At 47.5% G+C, this 23104-nt stretch overlaps 2 protein-coding genes across 8 annotated transcripts in view; one reads left to right on the plus strand and one right to left on the minus strand.

Moving 5' to 3' along the window:
• The window catches only part of LOC147063015 (membrane-associated guanylate kinase, WW and PDZ domain-containing protein 1-like), a 41035-nt gene extending 21680 nt beyond the window's left edge, over positions 1 to 19355 (plus strand). For 3 of the 7 annotated variants that reach the window (XM_085929540.1, XM_085929586.1, XM_085929594.1), the window contains 20 exons: positions 24 to 245; positions 1313 to 1553; positions 1706 to 1788; positions 2087 to 2125; positions 2760 to 2817; positions 2943 to 3052; positions 3755 to 3877; positions 3954 to 4139; positions 4565 to 5176; positions 9184 to 9218; positions 10194 to 10452; positions 12068 to 12159; positions 12223 to 12418; positions 12484 to 12786; positions 13857 to 14060; positions 14151 to 14238; positions 14539 to 14596; positions 14696 to 14836; positions 14908 to 15046; positions 16583 to 19355. In XM_085929540.1, the coding sequence (XP_085785666.1) occupies positions 24 to 245; positions 1313 to 1553; positions 1706 to 1788; positions 2087 to 2125; positions 2760 to 2817; positions 2943 to 3052; positions 3755 to 3877; positions 3954 to 4139; positions 4565 to 5176; positions 9184 to 9218; positions 10194 to 10452; positions 12068 to 12159; positions 12223 to 12418; positions 12484 to 12786; positions 13857 to 14060; positions 14151 to 14238; positions 14539 to 14596; positions 14696 to 14836; positions 14908 to 15046; positions 16583 to 17598 (4205 nt within the window). In that variant the 3' untranslated portion in view covers positions 17599 to 19355. The remainder of the gene's footprint in view (positions 1 to 23; positions 246 to 1312; positions 1554 to 1705; positions 1789 to 2086; positions 2126 to 2759; positions 2818 to 2942; positions 3053 to 3754; positions 3878 to 3953; positions 4140 to 4564; positions 5177 to 9183; positions 9219 to 10193; positions 10453 to 12067; positions 12160 to 12222; positions 12419 to 12483; positions 12787 to 13856; positions 14061 to 14150; positions 14239 to 14538; positions 14597 to 14695; positions 14837 to 14907; positions 15047 to 16582) is intronic. The other 4 variants (XM_085929557.1, XM_085929549.1, XM_085929576.1 and 1 more) reach the window with 4 other exon arrangements.
• Positions 19356 to 20082: 727 nt separating this feature from the next.
• Positions 20083 to 21147, minus strand: LOC147063016 (rhodopsin). Its single transcript, XM_085929606.1, has one exon. The coding sequence runs from the start codon at positions 21145 to 21147 to the stop codon at positions 20083 to 20085; it is 1065 nt and encodes a 354-aa protein (XP_085785732.1).
• Between the last annotated feature and the right edge of the window lie 1957 nt (positions 21148 to 23104).

A 23104-nucleotide genomic window follows, 5' to 3' on the forward strand; every position in this document is an offset into this window, starting at 1 on the left:
CTAATGTCCTCCTTGTTGCCTAGGTAACTATTATGGGACCCCCAAGCCGCCGAGGCAGCCCGTCATTGGGACAGTGATTCTCGGAGATGCAGGCTCCCGGCACTCCACCCCCAAGCGCACCAAGTCCTACAATGACATGCAAAGCGTCCGAGTAGTGCCTGCTGCTGCTGCTGCTGCTGCTGCTGCTGCCGCTGCTGACGACGACGATGACAACCGGGCCTCGGAAATGAACAACGCTTTCACAGGTGAGAGCGGTCGCTAGCAAGCATCTCCATGTCCATTTGTCTCACCAGCTGTCACGAGTGGCGCGAGCGGAGCGTACGCGTACGAGACGTGTTTGTCTGACGTCGGAGAGGAAGATAATGTGCGCTTTGGATTTTTGGGTGTCTAGTGGTTACATCATGTCTTTGTCAGGATGAGTTCTTTGCACATAAGCTTCCAAACACTGCCATCTGCCTGCAAGGAGGGGGAGGGGAATGATTTTTTTTTTTTTACATTTTATTTATCATTCAAGCTATTATTATTCAAGCCCATGCTCTCATGGTGACTTTGAACAACTCTAATTGAAGGAGATAATCTGTATTTTATCATTTATGGTTCATTTGCTTTTATATGAGTATAATGTGTGTAGAATAACGCTGATATTGTTTATGGTAATAGAGTTTAACGTATCGATTAAAATGCTTAAGAGGTCCTTAAAAAACGGAGGAAGAAAAAAAGGCAATAATAACATTTCAAACTCCTTCACTGGCTGTGACGTGGAAAAGTGACGACCCAAGAAGTATTCCGACCATTGGCGTTTTTTAGCAAATAAATATTTGGAGCTCAAACGGCAGACAGGTCACCCGCGGCCTTTGTGAGAAAGACAATGGCTTGGATTATTTATTCATTTTTTAAATCAAGATTGTTAACAAGACTCTTTACATACAGAAAGATAAATTCCCCCAATCAGAGTTTTTTGAGTCTTTGCGCTTTTCCCACCTCTCTTGAGCATGTGTGCCCTCCTTGTGTCCGCTTGCCAGAATGTCGAATTAGCATTTTGATCAGGCCTGAAAGAAGCACGGAAGTAAATGAGATGGTGGGGGCTGTGAAAGCTAGCTTATGGAGAGGGTGGGAGTTGCATTTGCATATTCCTGGGGTCTTTTCTCACACTATCAATGGAGGGAAAGGGGCTGTTGCGTAATAATGCCTCTCTTCTTCCCACTGAGTTATAAAGTGTCTTTTGTTCTGTGTGTTTTTTCCTTGTCCTGCCTGTTTTGTTACCCAGGATCCTTAGTGCGTAGTCTCTTCCCTTCTCCTTTGTCGTGCGCAGGTAACCCTAGCGACCAGGATGAGAGTCGCGGCGGCGGCGGCGGTGGCGGCGGCATCCTCCGGCCGTACCCCGCGCGTGACAACGCTCCATCCTGCGGTCTGAACAATGCGGCCATCTCCACAGCAGACAGCGGGCAGCAGACCCTGGCCGAGCCGCAGGTCTCCCCGGAAGACGCGTTGGGGCCGCTGCCCGAAAACTGGGAGATGGCGTATACTGAGAACGGGGAACTTTACTTCATAGAGTAAGAAGCACAGATTTCTTTTTTTTTTTTGGGCTCTTGCTTGTGTTTTTCATCTTCGCAGCGGAGGCCTGCATTCCTTGATAAATCCGCAAACATGTTTCAAATTTCAAAACCTATTGTGTTTTGGATGAAAATCTCTTTTTTTTTTTCAGCCACAACACAAAGACCACATCATGGTTGGATCCTCGATGTCGAGACAAAGCCTCCAGGCCTCTGGAAGAATGCGACGATGATGGTAAGCTGCCTCAGAACTTCAGCCGTGTCAAATCATGGACAGCTAACGGGGAAGAAAAATAGAACGTCGGCAAGCAGCCTGGCGAATCATGTTTACAAAGAAACACACATTGGGAAATTGCACCATCAAGTGGCAAGGAATAAAGTAGCACGTTGGATTAGATGATGCGTATAAGTAGTGTGACTTTCTAAGGGGTTTCTCCTTCCCTATTTTTCTCCCTATCACCACTCTCCTCTTCTTCTTTACTTTATTCCTTCCTTTTTCTTTGACTTTGTTTCATCCTGCTTTCACCTTGGAGAAGAGGGGATACATACAGAGGACCTGGAGAGTGATCTAGGTAGGATGTCTCTGTTCTGTATCAATATCAGAAGCGGGCTCACTGACAAACACAAACCAGACTTTGATGGTGCATGGAGAGTCGAGTAGTAGCAGTAAAAAGGAATCTGTAATATTATAAAAGAATAAAAAAAAATTTGGGACCAAAGGTGACAAGTGTACACTAATGTTTGTATCCACAAGCACATACCGGCCTTGCTCAACTGCAGCAATGAAGAATTGATCTCAAATACAAATAATAATCTCTAGAAATTGCTAGGCCAATTCCAGCACTAGGTTGGCATCACTTTTTGTGTCGTATGGTGTTCCACAAGGATCTGTTTTGGGGCCCTTGCAATTTTTATTTCTTATAAATATGGCTTGCTGAACACTGCGCATGCCAGTATTGTCCATTTTTTTACCTGGAGAAAAAAATATTGACCATTCACAGTGTTTACGATCAGGCCAATCGGTAGCTTGATCGTTGACATGACTACAAAAGCAAGTCCCTGATTTCATTTATGATGTCTTGTGGCACAAATAGGTTGTAGCTCAAGATTATTTGCGGCTGAATTGTTGACTCCAATAATCAATCTGTCCTGTCCTGATTGTGGTTCAATGTTTTACGCTCCGGCTCTGTATCGCCTTTCTTTCAGAGCTGCCGCCGGGATGGGAGAGGATAGATGACCCGGTGTACGGAATTTACTATGTCGAGTAAGTAAATCACCTTGTTGGCACAGCCAGAGGAAATCAAGCTGTCTCTTATAAATATAGTGGACTACGCGTTTAAAATTGAGAGCTGTCAAATCTAATGAGGCCCCCCCCCCCCTCGGTGTCAGTCATATAAACAGGAAGACCCAGTACGAGAACCCGGTGGTGGAGGCGCGGCATCGCAAAATCCTGCAGGAGCAGCAGCCGCAGCCTCCAGAAGGTGAGCGGTACATTCGAGGTTGGTTTCCTGCCCATTTCTTTTTTTTTTTTTTTTTTGGATGTCTGCGCTGCTCACTGGCTGCTAGAATTAAAAGCATTCACTTGGTAATTGAGGCAAATGTATTGGAAGGGTTTATTTGTTCATCATATCTTTTCGTTTTAGCGATCAAAGGTCACATTTCATTTCAATGTGGTTCTTCCTTTAAATTCTTGCACATATTCTTGAGTTGCTCCATCAGCAGAATATAATCAGATGTTCATATCATGTCATTTATTTGTTGGGAAGTTTGAATTAGAAAGCTTGTGCAATAATGGTTTTAGCATGCATTGTAATTCAGAGCTGAAGATTCTGAAAAAAATCCAACTTTTACTCACCCTAACAAAATTACTAAAATTAAAATTATTATTATTGGAGGGGGGGTTATTATTAGAAAAAAAACAAGGGGAGACTTGGAATCAATGCAACAAAATTCATGTTGAAATATTTATTTGCGTGTTGGATTTAGAGTAAAAAAAAATGGCTGCATTATTATGCATACAATACCGTAAATATGATTATATTTCCATGCCACTCAAAAGTGATGATTCAGCTCAATGTTGCATTGTCTCTCCAATCAACGCAGGTGCACAAACCTTTTTCTGTGTCTTTGTCATGCGTGTCATAAAAATACAAGTTGGTGCTGCACACGTGAGGCCTGACCTCAACTTTTTTTTCCTACAGAGTGGATAGAGGAGCACTCTTCAGCTGCAGCGCCACTTGTAAACTACGTACCAAACCACCTGGAGACCTACAGGGACCCTCAAGTCCCACCAAGTCTACCTCCGCTCCCTACAGGAGCCAAACGTAACTGTTTCCTCTTATCTGCATTTTCATTCCAATTTTGAACCACAGCTTTGATGCGGATCTGAACGGGTTGCAGGGGGGAAGCCCTTCTTCACCAGGAATCCCGCAGAGCTGAAAGGAACATTCATCAACACAAAGCTGAAGAAGAGCCGACGCGGATTCGGCTTCACTGTGGTCGGAGGCGACGAGCCGGATGAGTTCCTCCAAATCAAAAGTCTGGTGCTGGACGGACCTGCGGCCGTGGATGGAAAGATGGAAACAGGTGCAGTACGCGTTTTGGCATCAGTAGGAGGCACTGTTTTCTTTCCTAAGCTCAATTTGAGCTCAAGACTTGAAGCTTCTCAGAAAGCATCTGGAACAAAGATCCTGATGCGTTTCTGCTGGAGAAATGTCATCATCTCAGCAAATATGAATTCATCGATGCAATTCTTTGATATAATTCTTTCCTACTTCAAAGTTGATACTTCATATTTGTTCTTCTGCATCACATAACTTTGTGCAGATGTGTTATTTAGGCAAACTAATATTATTGACGTGAAGGTGATTTGCGGTCTGCAAAATTTCACAGCCGTTTAAGACACGTGGGCTCACGATTGTGTCTTCTTCTTTGTATTTAAAAAAAGTGGCCCGTCAATTTGCATTTTTCACGTTCCATCGGAAATTGATATCATATCCCACGCGACGCAGGTGATGTCATCGTCAGTGTGAACGACACCATCGTGCTGGGTTACACCCACGCTCAGGTGGTGAAGATCTTCCAATCCATCCCCATCGGCTCCATGGTGGACTTGGCCTTATGCCGCGGCTACCCGCTGCCCTTCGACCCCGACGACCCCAACACCAGTCTGGTGACTTCGGTGGCCATCTCGGACAAGGAGCCTATTATCGTCAACGGTCAGGAACCCTTTGATTCGCCTTCCAACCCCAGCGGAGCGCTCGACGGCCAGAGAGAGGCGCGGGCGCACAGCCCGTCCGCCGAGGCTTTGTCCAACAGCCTGCACGGCTACAGCAGCGACGTGGTCACGCTGGCCTCGTCCATCGCCACCCAGCCCGAGCTCATCACCATCCACATGGAAAAAGGGGACAAAGGATTCGGGTTCACCATCGCCGACAGCCTGACTGGAGGCGGGCAGCGGGTCAAGCAGATCGTGGACTACCCGCGCTGTCGGGGGCTCAAGGAGGGGGACATTTTGATGGAGGTCAACAAAAGAAACGTCCAGAACATGAGCCACAACCAGGTGGTGGACCTGCTGAGCAAATGCCCGCGAGGGAGTGAAGTCACAATGCTGGTCCAAAGAGGTAAGTGCCTTCACTGGATTCAGGAATTTAGCTAAGCACATTTGAAATGAGTTTTTTTTTTTAATCTGATGGCAAGTGGCTCAGGAGAAAAAGATTAGAAGAAGCCTGAGTGGTAAATTTGCGAGTACGTGGCTTGAAAGTAGGAGTGATGAGTGAGGAGGCGATTTATTTGCCTTGGATGAATCGATGAAATGTGGGATGGCTCATGACACAACCGATGAATGGAAGGAGTGCATTGGGGGCGGGGCTTCTACTGAAGTTATGGATGCAGATGCTCTTGAACTGGTCCCCCGGAGCCTGTCAGTGATGTTTACCTTATTTTATCACCGCCATTATGTGCTGCTGAAGGATTTAATGTGTGCTCGTAGTCCGACGCTCCGATTCCCTCTGTTCCTCATCAATTACACAAACGTGAACATCTTAATCTTTACAAAGATCTGTATTTAAAACTTGATTTAGCATAACATTGCTAACTTTTTGTCCAAGGACTAGCTCCCTGAAGTCATAAATAGAAAACAGTTTTTTTTATTTTTTTTTTTATGAAATGGTAACTCCAAAATGGTTTTCCCAGTGGTAACGTAGCCGACGGACGCCATCATTTACGTTCAGTCCCCATCGTTGTCAAACGTCACGACCCGGCCGGCTCCCAATTACCGGCAGCTTGGGTGTAAGCACCCCACATTAATTACGCCCTCTAATGAGTTGACCTTGTGTGCCGCTGCTCCAATAACAAAACTATATTTTGTTAAATGTCAGCATCATTACCGGCCAGGGATGCGTAGAAATCAAGGTTTGTAGTATACTTAAGGGGAGATGGATCGGACTCTGTCAGTATTCCAGGTTGTAAATCATCTTTGTTCACTTTGACATTGCAGTGTCATTACCGCCTTTCTCGTTGAGTGGCTAACTGATGAGACAGAATGCACAAAAAGGGCGTCGCGTGCTCCAAATGTTGAGAAATGAAACCAGCCAAATGAATTGAATTACAGCGGTGCCTTCAGATACAAATGACCCAACTCTTAAGGTTGGCCATTAAGACAAGCACGTCTGAGGAGCGCAACGGCGACATAGCATAGCCTATGCTAGCTTAATGCTAACATGATGACAAGCACCATAGGCAGGCACACTATTGAATAGCATCGGCGTGGCACCTGAGCACTCGTTTAATGATGTCACGTGCAAACTCTCCCCACCAATACAGTCTACGGGAAGTTCTTATTTTTACTAACATGGATGCTAAACTACAACAACTTCCGAGCTGCGCTATAAAGTTCAACCCAAATACACGACGATAACAACATCTGGTGTTTTCTTTCACACACCAAAAAAGGATACCAGTCCTCCATCTTGTCTTCCCGCTACAGTTGCCATGACAATGGTGCACAGTGCACCTGTCCCCTGAGAAACCTGCAGACCTGAGAAAATGAGGAGTGAAATAAGACCATGGCGGCTGAAAGGGGACGAGACGATCACACGTCGAGATAAAGCGGCGCTATTTTAGGGCAATGGCGCGAGGACAAATGTTAGCAGACAAAAGAGGGAACGTTACTCATGCAGGAAGTCAGTGGAACATAATGGCCACCTCAACTCAACAGGAACACAAATGGCAAATGTTATATTTTATTTAAGGCGCTATTTTTAGCTGGCTGGCAGCTGTGGAAAAGGAGTACGCCCATTGGCTTGTGCCTCCAATCCTCAAATGATTTTGTCATTTTGCTTCTTGACTCTTTACCGCTGGAGTGCGACATCCTCATTTGCAGCCGCTCGTGCTATTTTTGCACACGTTCAATTTATTCCCCTTTGTCATTTGAATAACGATGAGCGCACAACCGCAACCTTACAGTTGCCTCTGCTCGAAGCCAAAAAATTATCATTAAAAAAATATATATATCATTGCGCAAGAGCATAAAGAAAATGCTACTCGTCTGTATGTTTGTATCCCTGAATTTTATTTATATTCACTTTTCATTCTCCCATACACCCTCCAGATGTAGGCTGGGAGTGAATGCAGAATATAAAAATGAAATATATTAGATAGAAAATAAAATATATTAAGGTCAAGAGGAATCATCCCTTGCAGTTGTAGCTAAGCATAATAATGCCCAAAAAGAAAAAAAGTCTGGTCGTGCCGATCTTCCTTAGCATAAATGCCGGCTCACAGCGCCTCTTTGATCAACTCAATCAAATATGATTTTGTTCTGTGTCGCCACGCACGGTGATTTGGGACTCTGCTCAACAATAAATGAATCATAAGCACCGGTGGTGTACTGGTGACAGTGGCAATATCCAGGAAGCCGTCTATTTTGCAATATTACCAGGAGTTGTGGTGTGTGTCGTAACTGCCTCCATCATTGTGAGCTTGACTTAATCGAGCCAATGACGCGTGGAAGAGCAAAGGTGCTGAAGACGACGGGAGAATTTGCACAAGGCCAAAGTGTTGCTCCGCCCACAAGCGCTTGCCCCTCCCCTCTTGCCTTTCAATCTTCCACGCTGATATCACACAAGGCATGTCTTGCACGCGTGCATTAATTCGTGCGTGTGTGCACGAGTACGCTACGCTCATAAATGTTTCATGGGCTCTGAATTACTCATCTACGTCGTGCGGACGCAAAGATTTGCATCTCCTATGTATTGAGGCGCTGCAGATGCCGCATGTTGGCTAAGGGAAATGTGGGCGGAGCTTTTTGAAGTCTTTCCATCCCGGAGCTAATTTTGGTGTCCTCTTTATGAGTCTGAAAAAGTGAAATGTTTCTGTTGACCTTTGCAAATGACCCCGGGTCAGCTCACCTGTGGTTGAATCTTCTGATGTTGTGACCCTTGAGGGACATTTGCCGCAAGCGTGCAGACTTGTCAGCAGCCGGCATCCCATAATCCGATAAGAGGCAGAGAGAAGGAGAAGCAGTGAGAGTCAGAGAGGGGAAATAGCAAGGATGAATTATGAATCATGTGGAGAGACGAGCTTTGCACCAACAGAGTTTTAACATTTCATGAATTTTTTTTTTTTGCCAGTGCAGCAGTAAAAGCATGAAGATGGTTGAATGCATGCACGTTGTTAACGTTGCTATGACTTTCTACTCGACTTCTTTTTCTGGGCATGTCATAATTGGATCAATTGGTCGGTCGCATAAGACTCACATTGAGATCACGTAATGGATCTGTTATGTGTTATTTTGGAGTGAGAAAAAAAAAAATGCCACTCTGTTGTATGATCTTTGTTTTCCCGTGTTTTTCCTTCATGCATTCATTTGTCTATTTTTGTCCCACACCCACGTGCTGCTGTAATAATAGATGGCAGCAGCCAGGGAGAACGAGTGTGTAGTATATATGCACATATGTGTGTAGTCACTTAGCATTGGTAGCATGTGTATAAATCCAAGTGCTTAATTTGCTGAGGTGTGTCAGATGTGAAGATGAAGCAGCCGAGCGGGAAGGCGGCCTATTCCCAACACTGCCGCCGACGTTCTCCCCTGATAACTGCCGATAGTATGAATATTTCATTAGCACAAATGAGATTGATCTCCTTGGTTAACTGCCGTATGAGAAAAGGGGAGTGGTGGCGTAGCAGATGAGAAGGTTGAGGCGAGCGTGCCGACGAGCAAAAAGAGAGGCACGAAAAGGAATGGCCAATGGCTCAGCCCGCCTGCCGAGGGGGGTTTGGGGGTGGGCGCTCTCCGCTTGGAGCTCACGTGGAGGGAGACCTGTGGCCGAGTACGGCCATCCCGAGCGGCGGCGGCCGCCGCCATCAGTCAGCCTGTCAAACGCAGGTAGCTCCTCTGCGAATAGCGAGCGCCGAGGGGAGGGGGCGGGGAGATCACTTAGATCGGCGAGGAGACGAGAAGCTCGCTGTTGCTCTGGCAGAGTCGTCCAGAGAGGAGTGAGACGAGCGCCCGTGACCTGCCCGGGCTGCGGGAACTTATCTGCTCCATCGCCTGGGGACTTTCTCATCAACGGCGGCCAAGTGGAAAGCTGATTAATGATTTCTCTATCTCTCTGCCGCTGCTTTGCAGGAGTGGTGCCTGCCAAGAGGAGTCCCAAACTGGTGGTGAGTGCAGATTTTGTCTGTGTGCATGCGCCCGGATGGGATGAACGAACGTTAACGATCTGTCTGACATCTTCCCGCCTGTTCCGCAGCTTTCACGTTTCTTCTTTGTCCTCTTCCCCTTCTTTGATTCTTTTGCCGCTCAAGTCATGCAAAGCCTTCTTTGAATTGTTCAGTAGTGGCCAGCTGCGTTTTTCTAATCCTGCTGGATCGGAGAGAAGCGTGATGCAAAGAGAAAAAGACTTGCTGGGATCAGACAAAGTCGGCGTGGGCGGCAAAGCGTATCTAGCTCAGGGGGAGGGAGGGAGGGAGGGAGGGAGGGAGGGAGGGGGGTGGGGGGCATTAGGTCAACCATGGGCCAAAAGTTCCGCCAATCATTCTTACTAATACACTAATCCATTTTCTGTACCAAAACAAAATAAGCGTTATGAACACAATAAATTGCTTTCGAAGAGATGTAGCCAAGTGGGCCCTTTAGTTTTGTGGGGCTTTGAGCTTGACTTTTTCTGAGCAAAAAAAAAGAAATCTTCATGCTGACCAAGCAGGTGCAAAATATCAGGACAAGCACGCGGTTGCATCCATGTGGAAATTAAAAAAAATATTCATGACGCTGTCATTGATTACAATATGGAAATTCTTTTTCTTTTAATCTTTACCAAAGCCTTAACAAGTGGATTTACACCTGAGTGAAAAATATTTGTGTCACAAAAAGACTTTGAAAGGTCTCGCCCATGAATGAGTTTAGTCACCCTGTGATGAATTTGACGTTTGAGAGATGTCATTCTGGGCTTTTACAATGCGGCCAACCTTGAGAAAAAAGCTCTGAGATTTTCAACTGTATTTCTTTCGCAACCATGGCGACCAAGTCTTCCAACATTCCGAGCGAGAGACGCCAAAAAAGAGCCGGCCGTGAACGCCGCCACCTCTCCACCCACTGCACCCTTTTTTGCTCACCGGCTTCTCTCTTGTGCAATTCAGCACCAGCTGGAGAGGAAAGATAGCCAGAGCAGCTCCCAGCACAGCGTATGCAGCCACCGCAGCGCGCACACCGACTCTCCCGGACACCCGCCGCTTTGCGCCATGCCCGGTGAGGTTGGCGTGCCGCCGCCCGACGCCCCCACCCACCCGCTGCCCGGCTTGCCCCCTCTGGACCCGGCGGACGGCACCCTCACCCTCCAGAAGAAGCCGGACCCCTTTAAGATCTGGGCTCAGTCCAGGAGCATGTACGAGAGCAGACGTGAGTGTCAACATTTAAGTGCTCGACGTATTTTGACAAATGATTGGCGAGTGAGTTACAATTGTGTGGAAGAGTCTCTCGGGCACTTGTGTGAACATTGTTGTAAGAGTGTGCGTGTGTGTTTAGAGCAGCAGTGTTTAGTTCTTCTCGTTGTGTCTAGTTTTTCTCTGGAATCAAAGCGAAATTGATATGAAAAAAAAATAATAATCTGCTTTGATGTCATTTTGAGAACATTTTTTGTGCAAAAGTCAAAGTCTCAGTTAGTTTCAGTTTTGCTATTCAATATGTATGAATGGAAAGAGCTTCTTTGGAACCTTGGGACTTGGCTACCATGACAACAACGACGTTCCATTTCGACATCAACGAGATGCATCAACTGGCCTCGAGCTAATCTTGCCCAATAAAGATCCGTGTCCAAATATTTCACTTTAAACAGTCGCCGATAGGAAAACTACAGAATGGCGCATGCTACAAGCTCGAAGTCAATCTTGGCGCACGAAAAGGTCTTGAGCGCTTTTGGCCTTATGGGTCGCTTGATGGGGAACCCTGGATCCACATCCATTTGACGTGATTGCATTATTCGCTCACGGATCCCGCAGTCGACTTGAGCGAGCGGTAGTGCAAGCGGGGGCGCTTAATAATCATGGCTGCCTGTGGAATCTAGGACTGCTGCTGATTAAATATTAACCGGACCCAGAAAGGCCCGCTTTAAGCTGCGGCTGATTAGTATACGTGTGTTTGATAACCCCTGGAGGAGATCCAGAGTCATGTGGGGAGGATGAGAAACCAGAAAGAGACAAAGAGCTTGTCAAAGAGGCCTAATTCTGTCTGTGTGTTCAGAGTTCATACTCCAGTAGGAGAATTGTTTCCAAAAAAAAAAAAAAAAAAGGGAGTTTAAATTGATGTCGATGCGAGAATGACGGAAAGACAAAAGGAGAACGTCGTAGTTTTCTTCGAAAGTCTGTTATGACTATCAACGTCTTATATACAGTAGAGGATGATCATTAGTTTTGAAATCATTGCATTGTAAGAAGACGAGTGGTCATAAAAATTCATAGAAAAAGTGAAGACAAATTGCAATGAAAGTATTGACACAAAATCGATGCACGATTTGTCTTTGCGGGCCAAATAGAATGCTACTACGGGCCAAATTTGGAGTTTGACGATTTCAATTAAGGCTGAGCAAGAGACCGCACGAGCCCACAAGCTAAAGCCAATGGCTTCGACGACACTAACGTGATGTCGCGGCCATGCGGATGAGAGCAAATCGTCAATCGTGTGGTCAGCGGAGGCTTGCAATTTACCGTTGTTCTTCGTGATCCGTCAGAGCGCACATCTGCGAGTGTGACAAGGGCACAGCCAGCCAGTTTGCATCCTCATCCATCCGCTCGTTGCTCAATGAGGCGAGGATCCCGAGCGGACACGCTTTGTTGATCAATAATTGCACAAACAAGCGTGGATGTGTGTTCATTAAACCAAATGGAAGTCACACGCTATCAATTGCTGCTAAATGCATTCGGTGATTACCGTAAAGGCAAACTGCTCAATGTTGTCCGTCTTTGGGGCACATTTTCATGATTGCTTTTTTTTTTTTCTTCTTCTTGTTTTTCATCAGTGCCAGACTGTCAAGAGCAGGACATTTTCCTTTGGCGAAAGGATACGGGCTTCGGTTTCCGTATTCTCGGGGGCAACGAGCCCGGGGAGCCCGTGAGTATTTGCGAGTCTTCTGGATGTTCCACTTTCTTTCCTTAACGCCTGTATTTGTTGCAGATCTACATCGGTCACATCGTGAAGTACGGCGCAGCGGACGAGGACGGACGTCTGCGGTCGGGCGACGAGCTCATCTGCGTGGACGGCACGGCGGTGGTGGGCAAGTCTCATCAGTTGGTGGTGCAGCTGATGCAGCAGGCGGCCAAGCAGGGTCACGTCAACCTCACCGTTAGACGTAAGACGCCGGGATTCCCAGGTGGGCCTTTTCCAGGCGCGACCAAGAGACCAACCGCAGTTGGTCTAATTTGCCGTGGTCATCAGTTTCCAAAGGGGAAGGCGACATCCCGCCGTCGCCGGCCTCCTCCCACCACAGCAGCACTCAAGCGCCCAGCCTGACGGAAGGCAAGCGGACCCCGCAAGGAAGCCAGAACTCTCTCAACACGGTCAGCTCGGGCAGCGGCTCCACCAGCGGCATCGGCAGCGGCGGGGGAGGCGGCAGCGGGAGCGCCGTGGTTCCCGCCTCTCTGCAGCCCTACGACGTGGAGATCCAACGCGGGGAAAACGAGGGCTTCGGCTTCGTCATCGTGTCCTCCGTTTCCAGGCCCGACGCGGGCACCACCTTTGGTGAGTCAATCCGCTGAAGCCAAAAAGGTGGCAGGATTTGACTTGACTCTGCTTTCGGGCATCTCTCTGCAAATCATTCATCATCATTATGCAGCAGTTACTTCAAAGCTGCCATATTTGGGTCTCTGAGCTATTTCTTTTTTTTTTTTTTTTTTCCAAGCGCGTTTGAGTCGTCGCCTCCGCTGCGGTTTTTGACCGGGGTGCGCTTAATAGCAAGGTCAGCGACCCCGCTATCATGAGCTTAGGGATTTAGAAATGCGCGGCACTCATTCCGACAGGATCAGGCCGGCCGGCCGCGGCTTTATCGTAAACATCATCCCGGCCCATTCCCAGACCTCACAGCTGCGTCCGCTTACGGCCGTCGACAACAAAAACTCTGTGATGAGCTCCGACAAATTTGATTTGATCTACCTCCGTGTGCCCAAAGTCACGCCAAGGTCTTTGCCAGAAAGATGGCACGTGTCATCCACGGGAGGGACCATGATGTGGGGGGTGGGGCGCTCGTCAACAAGCCCAATACCACCAAAGCCTTTGAGGCTTTTTTGCTTTTGCTGTCTTCTCGCTCGGGTAGAAAGCGTGAGTGGAACGGACTTTCATGTGCTGCGCTCCACACATTCCCCATTGAATTGCCAGTCCAGATATAAAAATAACGCGTTTCCAAAAAAAAAAAAAAAAAAGAACTAATACATTTTACGAGCTGTCGTTCATCGTCACTTTGTGACCCGGGTTTGGTGTGGCGTTAAATCCCGCCGTGTCCCGTGAGGTATCTCCTTATCTGGATGGAGTGACACCATCTAAATGTCAGAAGGATGGAGGAATTGAATAACACTGTTCTACTGAAGACCAAATATTTCATTGATTCCTAAAGTGTGTCGTTTATTTGATTTCCACATCAGACAGATTGCTTGTGGAATCATTTGCATGTATGGGGATTTCATTAGCTTGAACTGATTGTGGGGAATCCAAGATAATTCATAGTTTTCCTGTCTCTTCTTTTCTCCTCAATCAATCAACCAATCAATCAATCAATCAATCAACCAACACACCCAAACACCTCGTCAACACAAAAGCTGGAAACGCTTGCGTGGCCATGCCTCACAAAATAGGGCGCATCATCGAAGGCAGCCCGGCCGACCGCTGCGGTAAGCTGAAAGTGGGCGATCGGATATTGGCCGTCAATAGCTGCTCCATCACCAACAAGTCCCACTCGGACATCGTCAACCTGATCAAGGAAGCCGGAAACAGCGTCTCGCTCAGGATCATCCCCGGTGATGGTAAGGCTTTGTTTTTTCCCAAACATTCCCGTGACTTCAAACTTTGCCATCCCCCAAATGTTTGAAAAGTATCTGCGACTTGTCGTCCAGAGTCTTCCAATGCTTCTCTGCTAACCAATGCTGAGAAGATCGCTACTATCACCACCACGCACACTCCTCAACAGTCCAAAGAGTCTCGGTGGGTGCACATCGAGAATTGATATATTTATTTAATCTATTTTTGTTTATATTTTTATCGATATTCATCTCTTTTTTTTTTTTTTTAAATATTAAACAATGTTTTAGCTATATTTTATCAATTTTTATATCTAAATACTAAACAATGTTTTAGCTATGTTTGATCTATTTTTATTGTATCTATTTTCGTTTCGTTTGATCTATTTTGTTTATATTATTTTCAATTTTTTCTAAATACGTGTTTTATCTATATTATATTGTATATTTGTCTATATCTTTTTCTGTTGCCATGGTTTTGAAGGAATAATTCCAAGTCGAAAGGAGGTCCTCCTCCTCCTCCACCTACACAAACGTCACAGGTGAGGATGCTTCACTTCTCAAGTTTGAAATTATTGCAACAGAAGAAAATGTTTATTATTATTTTTTTTCTTCATCTTTTCCCCCTCCGTAACTCGCAGGACGAGTTCTACTCGGTGGACCTTGAACGCGACAGCAAAGGTTTTGGTTTTAGCCTGAGGGGAGGGCGGGAATACAACATGGACCTTTATGTGTTGAGACTAGCCGAAGACGGAGCTGCTGTCAGGAACGGCAAGATGCGGGTAGGAAAAGTCAGCCAGCCTAGCGCTCCCCACCCACCCGCCGTCATCGCTCACAAATTGCTCTTTTCCAGGTGGGAGACGAAATCTTGGAAATTAACGGCGAGAGCACAAAGAACATGAAGCATTCACGTGCCATTGAACTGATCAAGAACGGAGGGCGCTGGGCACGGCTGGTCCTGAAACGCGGGGACGGATCTGTACCCGAGTACGGTAGGTTGATGACATTTTCCTCGGCTCTCATCTTTCCCCATTGAACGATGGCCGGCCGACATGGGCTGAGGTCACATTTTCTCTCGTCTGTCAAACGTTGACCTTCTGCTATTAAAGGTCGTATGGAGCCATGATGTGGGCAACATGTGGCCTCATTTAGTTTGGACTTCAATCTTCAGGAACTATTCCCGCCTCTAGTTTGGAGTTATTTATTTTGAGGCCGTTTTATTTATATGGTGCATTTTATTCACAAGTTAGCTCAATTTGCGTCATGTTACAAAATATCATTTCAGACATTCAAAAGCAAAATAAAGAATTTTGAATTCAATTTTTTTTAGAAATGTTTTTAACTGGATTTCAAAGTCTAACTTGAGAACTTATTTGACTCAATGTGTGTTTTGAATTCGCTGACTGTATTCTGTCTGTAAGTCATTCAATGATTTCAAAACCAGTCGGGAGTCGGCCGGCGTCAAAGTCTTGGATACCTTTGTGTTCTGGTCACCACTCGAACGAGCCTGCGGCGTTGTGAACGAGCCTGCGGCGTTGTGAACGCGCTGCGGCTCTTCCTGGAAAGTCCAGTCCAGTCAGAAGACTGCGACAGCGTTTAAAAGTGAAACCACTTTGACTGACTGGAGTGTCAACAAATGTAACATTTGATAGCTGTCCAAACAAAAGTGGTGCTTTCCTCTGATGGCGAGTTCCTGTCATTGTTTCTGTCCTATTGTCAGGTTGAATTTTTCCTCTTCTTCTTGAAAGTGTTCTACTGTCTCCTAGTTTGAAATGTAAAACTGCTTCTTGTCTGTTTTTATTTGTTTTTCTCTGACCTTTCTCTCTTGGCTGGGCTCTTCCCTCCCGTTCGCTCGCTCGCTCGCTCGCTCTCTCGCTCCCTCCCTCCAGCGATGATGGCTCCTCATCTCGCTGTGGGTACAATGAGGAATGACAAGATGGGAGAGCCCTGTTTCTACCTAATGGGCCAAAATCAAACCACGGTTTGTAGCCAGAAGTCGGTCATGATCCCCTCCCCCCCTCCCCGTCGTGTCTTTTGATTTCTTCCTTTATCACCTGCATCCTTCCTTCTTTGTGTCAAGCTTCCTGTCATGTCGTGCCAACTTTCCACATTATTCCCACGCACATGTGGAAAGGGGCGGGACTAACTGGCTCATCAGATGCCACCGCCGCCATAGCAACTTGGCTAATCTTTCGAACCCGCCTCCTTTTAGTTTGTGGGGTTCCCCCCCCCCCCCCCCCCCCCTCGTGCACCACATATTGTTTTGAATGCTTTGCTAACCCCGCCCCGCCCCGCTCGCACTCGCCCGCTCTTGTGTCTGAGCCGCCCGGAGGCAAAATGTACTGAAGCCGCGTGTCGCTTCAGCGCAACCTCCGTCCGTGTGGAGAAGGTTCTCGTGTATCACTGTGAGCCATACCCGCTCCATGCACACGTATGCATGAGTCGCTTTGAATCCCCGCCCAGCGGTTCCGTCGTGTCACTACCGCCGTGTCCGTGTCACTCTATTGAACCTTTTTTTTTTCCTCCAGACGGCAGCAATGACGGGTACCCTCCCACACCCGGGGCACAAAACACTTCGGAAGTGAGAACGTCGCCGGCCAACGGCCGATATCACACCTCATTGGATTCCAGTTATCCACCAGACCTTCACACACCATCACGCCGGGAGGAGGCCGGGCGTGGGCGAGACAGGAACAGGGACAGGGCCGCCGGGTGGGATCAGATGGACTACCGAGCCCGACAGTTGACCCCTCACCTTCACCACACCTGGACTAACAATCACAGCGCCCCCCGGCGGCCGTCTCCGGAGAACAGCAACGGTAGCAGTGGCAACAAGAAGACGCGAGGGCGCAAAGTCAAAAAGTCCGAGTCTGAAAGCGGCATCTCCAAGCTCCTCAAGACGCTGAGGAAAGACAACTCGGGGAAGAAGGCCGCGGCCGCCGCGCAGAAACTCAGGAGCCTCTCAAACAGCAGCTCCACTTTGGACGGGAGGTTTCACGCGCAGCGCCGCGGCTCCCTGGACCGCTCGCCGAGGCGCAGCTTCTCCCCCGACCGCAGGCGGGCCAAGTCCATGGATCGCAGGGCCGAGCGAGCGCGACGGGACGCTACGCCCGAGAGGGAGCGCGACGACGGCGGCTTCCTCACCCCCGAGCGCAAGTTCTCGGAGCGAAGGCTCCTCAAGGACTCGCCGGCGGAGGCCGCCTCCCCCGCGCGCTCCAACAACGGCGCCGACTCGTCGTCCCTTCCCGGGGTCGGCGCTTACCATCGAGCCGCCAAGAACCTGACGCGGGACGCTTCCTCCGAGCATCACCGGGCCAACGGGACGCCGGAGAGACGTTTTCCGACGGAGCGGGACTCTTCCCCCGACAGCAACAAGTATGCGGCGGCGGCGGCGGCAATGGCGGCGCCCAGACTCAAAGACTACTACGGCATGATGAAGAACAATGCTGGCCACAACAAGAACACACTTTGCCAAAGCCCAAAGCAGCTCCCTGAGCCCAAGAGAAAGCTGTACAAAGAATGCCCCAAAGACCTCAGCATCTAGAGCGCAGCCGACCACACACACACACACACACACACACACACACACACACACACACACACACTGGAACCGCCCTCACAAAGATGGTGGACTTGACTCGTTGTGACCCTCGTCCAGAGATTCCTAAAAACAGCAGGAGTACAATCCCATCAGTTTACACTGGTTGGTCGTATATAATCCAAGTATTGTCTGTGCCTGCGTATGAAATTGGTGGTTTTGCTTTTTGTCTGCATTGCTGAATGGAAATGGATAGCCCCGCCCAACATATGCTACATGAGACATGCTTCCAGTTGTGCTTTTTTTTTTTTTTTTTTTTCCAACTTTTTTACTTTAATGAACAAATAATAGCACAAATCACCAATGGCTTACAAGAACTGTGAAAAAAAAAAAAAGGATAATGTTCAAAAGTGAAGAACTGGAAGATTTAAAGTAGAGTGCTGATTTCATAAATAATTTATTTCTTTGGTGCGTCTGATGTTCTGTTTTTTTTTAAATTTCATTTGGCACATCTCTCGAGTGAGCGTGGTGAAATGGTAAAAATGTATTTTGGAAAAGCATGCTTGACACCATTTTTGTTCCCCAAATCAGACAGCGAAAGGAAAACGGCCGTTCTTATCGTTTCCCACCGATAATCTCGGCCACAAGCCAAAGCGCGAGACGCGTGCATGAATTCAAGTTGAGCTTGACCACTTTTTCTAATTAGCCAATTGAATTCATTCAAGATCGGAACAATATCTCAGTTGCTAATGCTAAGAATGCTAAGTTGGCCAGCATGTGGTATAAAAACAGCCCCTACTTGACACAGCCATAGCATGTTGTTGAAATGTAATGGATCCCAAAGGCCATTTGAGACGAGAATCCGCCAATTGCTGGCTTTTTGTGATTCCGAGGACAGGAGACCACCAAACTGCCATGCTGAGCCACACCACATACGTCACCGCACTGGAGTCTTGACTGCTGTTCTTCAACGTGTTTACTGTTCTTTAGTTTTGTTTGTCAACCAATGCATCGGCTACTGAAGGCCCACGCGGTTAGGGTTAGCTCTCCAGAAGGTGGAGCTCTTGGTTTGAGTTGACTTTTCCTTTCCCCGGCCAGCTAAAGCATGGTTCTATTCTTCAGTACGTGACCACTGTCGTCCACACAAAAAGGAGAAGAAAAAAAAAAAAAAAAATCTATTTTTTTTATGTTCACCTTTTTGGGCCATCCATCTCCTGTAAAGATTTTTCCTATGTGATGATGATGAGGAACTTGTGGAGGAATAAAAATGTTGCCTTTTACATGTACAAAAGAGAAATTTATGAGGAACGTGCTGATGTGTTTTTAAATCTCTGAATGGACCTGATGATTTCTGGGAACTATGTTGAATTACTCTGGATCAGGTATGTAAAGACCTTTTGGAATGAGCGCTCAAAGCTATTTGTTGATGGTTAGCCTGCCTTTGTATTATAGAGCACTTGTATGCAGTCTGTGTTTCTTCAAACATGATTATTTCTTCTAATGTGCTCCAGACTGTGGATGTGTTGATAAGAGCAGTAAATGTATATGGGCCATTTTTTTTTTTTTTTTTATAAAACTATGCATATATAAATATGACATTGTTCATAGCTTTATTTGATCCGTGAAGCTATACATAACATTAGTCTAAGTACAAGTAGATGTTGACTTATCCAGCTTCTTTCCTTGAGATGGATTACACTGTATATGTAGCTATCTGTGAATGCTATTTTTATGATCAAAATAAAGTTTTCCATACAAATTCATAGCGACGTCGTCATACTCCCATTTTTTTTTTTTTTTTTTTTTTTTCCAAATCTGTATTCCAGGCTAGATTGGTTTCTATAGTGGTTGCTATGGCAACAGCAGAAGGTCATAACACTCCCAAGATGGCACTCTGCCAAACTCAGGAATCACACCTGCTGGTTAGTTGTATAATATTCTAATGATTAAGCCCATTTATATCTTCATTTTATCTCGAACGTCTTTGGCTCGTGTCACCTTTCTTTTAATCGCATCAACCCTGGTCGTGATAAGTGCTGTTGAGTCACGTACCGTATTACGATGAACAAGAAATAATCCCCTCCCCGCCAGCCAGAACCAGTCCCAAATCCGAGGTGACCCAGGAGTGCGTCGAGACGCAACTTCAAATGCGAGCAGAAAGCCATCGGAGACATTCCCACTTATTCCTCCGTCATCACTCGAGTCAGTAAAACATCAACATGATTTGCAAAGTGCCTTTTATTTTACGTTGCCTTCGATTACATGCGTCTACGTTCAAAGATAAGCCCTATCGATATAGGATCCGACATTTCCCTCTCCAGCTAAGGGAAACTCTCGTCGTGGAATATTCTGTACACACGGAAACGACTGATCTTCCCTGCAACTGTCTTTAGGTTGAACCAACTTGTTGGTGAAAATACAAAAAAAGAAGTTGAAGTAGACGGACGGTAGCCTTCGGTCGCGGAGGGGAACTCTTCTCGGACGGCCCTTTTACGCGGGAGAGACGGAGCTGGAGGAAACGGACGAGGCCTCGGTTTTGGAGGTGGTGGTGGAGGCGCCCTCCTCCTCTTCGAAGGGGTTCTTCCCGCAGCACATGGTGGTGATCATGCAGTGGCGGAACTGCTTGTTCATGCAGATGTAGATCAAGGGGTTGTAGATGGAGGAGCTCTTGGCAAAGAAGGCCGGGATGGTCATGAAAACCGGTCCGAACTCGGCGCCCTGATGCGTGAAGATCCACCAGGCCACGCCGGCGTAGGGACACCAACAGATCAGGAAGGCGATCACCATCAGCACCACCATGCGGGTGACTTCCCTCTCGGCCCTCTGGGTGCTCTCGGACTCCTGCTGAGCGGCGGCCGCCTCTTTGACGGCGCAGAGCAGACGGCCGTAGCAGAAGAACACCACCACCAGCGGAGTCACAAAGTGGCAGACGAACATGTAGATCACAAAGGACTCGTTGTTGAAGCCCTCGGCCCGAGTGTAATAGTCGACCCCGCAGGAGCACTGCATGCCCTCCGGGATGTAGCGGGACCAGCCCACCAGGGGAGGCACGGCGCAGGCCGAGGCCATTATCCAGGTGAAGGCCAAGCCCATGATGGCGTGGTTCTCCCCGAAACGGAAGTTGCTGATGGGCTTGCAGACCACCACCCACCTCTCGATAGCCAGGACCACCAGGGACCAGAGGGCGATTTCGCCGCCCAGGGTGGCGAAGAAGCCTTCCACGTTGCAGCCCAGACGTCCCAGCACAAAGTAGCCGTGCATGGACGTGTACATGGTGGTGGTGAAGCCTCCGAAGACCATGAAGAGGTTGGCCACGGCCAGATTGAGCAGGATGTAGTTGAGAGGGGTCCGCAGCTTCTTGTGTTCGATGGTGACGTACAGGGTGAGGAAGTTGATGGGGAAGCCCAGCAGGATGAGCAGGAACATGTAGGCGCCCAGACCCGCGTAGGCCGCCGGGTTGACAAGGTAGTACTGAGGGTATTCATAAGGACTCCGGACCACGCCGGTGGTGTTCAGCATGGGGATGTAGAAATAAGGTCCCTCGGTGCCGTTCATGCTTGCGGTTGGCGCTTAGCGTCGGCCCTCGTGCGTGCGGCGTTTCTTTTGGAGCTTCCGAAAAGGGACCTGGCTACGATTGGACCACGGTGGCGGGGCGCCGCCTTTTAAAAGGCGCACCTGGGATTATGCCTTTCCAAATCCGTCAGCACAAAGTGATTTAGGCCACGTTTAATATCTAATCCAGCCGTGACTGCAAACAGAACTGACCACTCATCAACATATTAAGGTCTTTGCGCCGGCTCCTTCCTTCGTTTGCCTCGTCCGATGAAATGCTTTTTGGGCTTCGAGCATCTGCTGAACTCATCGAGGGGCCCCGCCGATGAAATTCGCCCCGTTTAACCGGAAACAGAGCAAGAAATACGTTGGAACATCGGTTTTGCTGATCAATCCATTTCAGCAAATCTGAAATGGAATCCTTCAACTGTCTCACGTGAATGCAAATTGAATTGATCTACTCCGGTCTGGAATAAAATGCACTTTTGAGAAAATAACCACAGACAGCAGTTGGAAATGAAATGAAACGACCGATGAAGCGTTTAGCGAGCATTTCACACTGTGGCACCTTTACCTTTATTGCAAATGCTCAAAGGCATATGAAAGAAGTGGGGCGCTACGATAAAGGAGCGTTTGAGATTGTGTCATACATAATATGATTGAATCAGAAGGAAATCCAAATCAAAATGAATCGGCGTATTTAGCGAACCCGTGCGAGTGGGATTCTCGGTTTGCGAACGGAATCCCGAACGGAGCAGCCATTCAAAGGGCTCTATAAATATCCGTCTCCTTTTATGTGGGAACGGGCTCGCTTGCGTATGTAGAGCACGGGCCGTGAATGCTGAGTGCTGCTGAAGCGCTTGCTTGTCTTAGCTGCTGAAGAGCTCAGCACTTTCCTAATGGCTGTTGTATTAAAGAGATTTGGGGCTTATGGATGTGTCAAGGCTTTAACGTCGGACGGGGGTCAGTCTCGCTGCTATCTTCGGCCTTATTGCATTTTTTTTCCTTCTTTGTGTCGAGGTTAAGGCCAGCTGCCAGCATCTGGAGGAGGGGAGCTTACTGTAGAGTGACTTGCGGAGGAAGGCTTCTGCTTGCTCCAGATGGTTCCGTGGAAGATGAGCATGAGAAAATGCATTTGCATTGAAAAACCAGATAGGAATATTTTCATCAACGCACATATTTCACCTGAAAAGACGAGAATAAAACCTTCAGCAGCTCCTCTGACAGCCCAGTTTGACTCCCTACTTTCAGACACGAACCCAAGTTGGAACGCTGAGTTTGAAACCCTATAACCCTAGTTGGAAACCCTAACCCCGGTTTAAAATGTGACTAGAGCCTCGTTTTAAACCCTACTTTAAATTCCTAACCCAAATTTGAAACCCTAACCCTGGTTGCTGCTCAACTGCTGTTGGCTGGACTTGACGTAGCGGTGAATGGAGTTTGTTTTTCACACGCAGACACATTCTGGATTGCACCTTCAATCCAGCATGCATGGTCTGTGAGCAGGTTCTCCTCACATAGAACCCTCTCAAGCACTCGAGGAAGGCCCAGGTGAAGAGTTTCACACTTCACAATAATCCGTCTTCTTGAAATCGGAAGGACTTGAAATAAAATCCTGCCTTTGCTGACCTCTAGTGGTCTTTCTCCGTATGCGGTAGTAGGAAGGAGGAAAATGTAGTGCACTTACATCTAGAGCGCTAAATTTTAAAATGACTTTTTTTTTTTCTAATGATCCTTTTTACAGTGTTAAAAGTAATCATTATTAAGTTTGTCGGGGTGATGTTGCAATGAGTTTTGGCTGTCACTATTTTCCTTTTCTGTTGGTCGGGTGCAAGCAACCAAAGTCCAGGAGCATTTTTAAAAGCGCATTTGCATCCGAAGATGAGCAAAGTTTGGAGAGGACAAACGAGTGGGAAGAGTGTGATGAGAAGAGAGCGGTAGAGGGGAGGGAAGGAAGGAA

The sequence above is a fragment of the Syngnathus leptorhynchus genome, chromosome 1 (genome assembly GCF_054491065.1).
Source record: "Syngnathus leptorhynchus isolate UIUO chromosome 1, UIUO_Slep, whole genome shotgun sequence".
Classification (NCBI taxonomy): Eukaryota; Metazoa; Chordata; class Actinopteri; order Syngnathiformes; family Syngnathidae; genus Syngnathus; species Syngnathus leptorhynchus.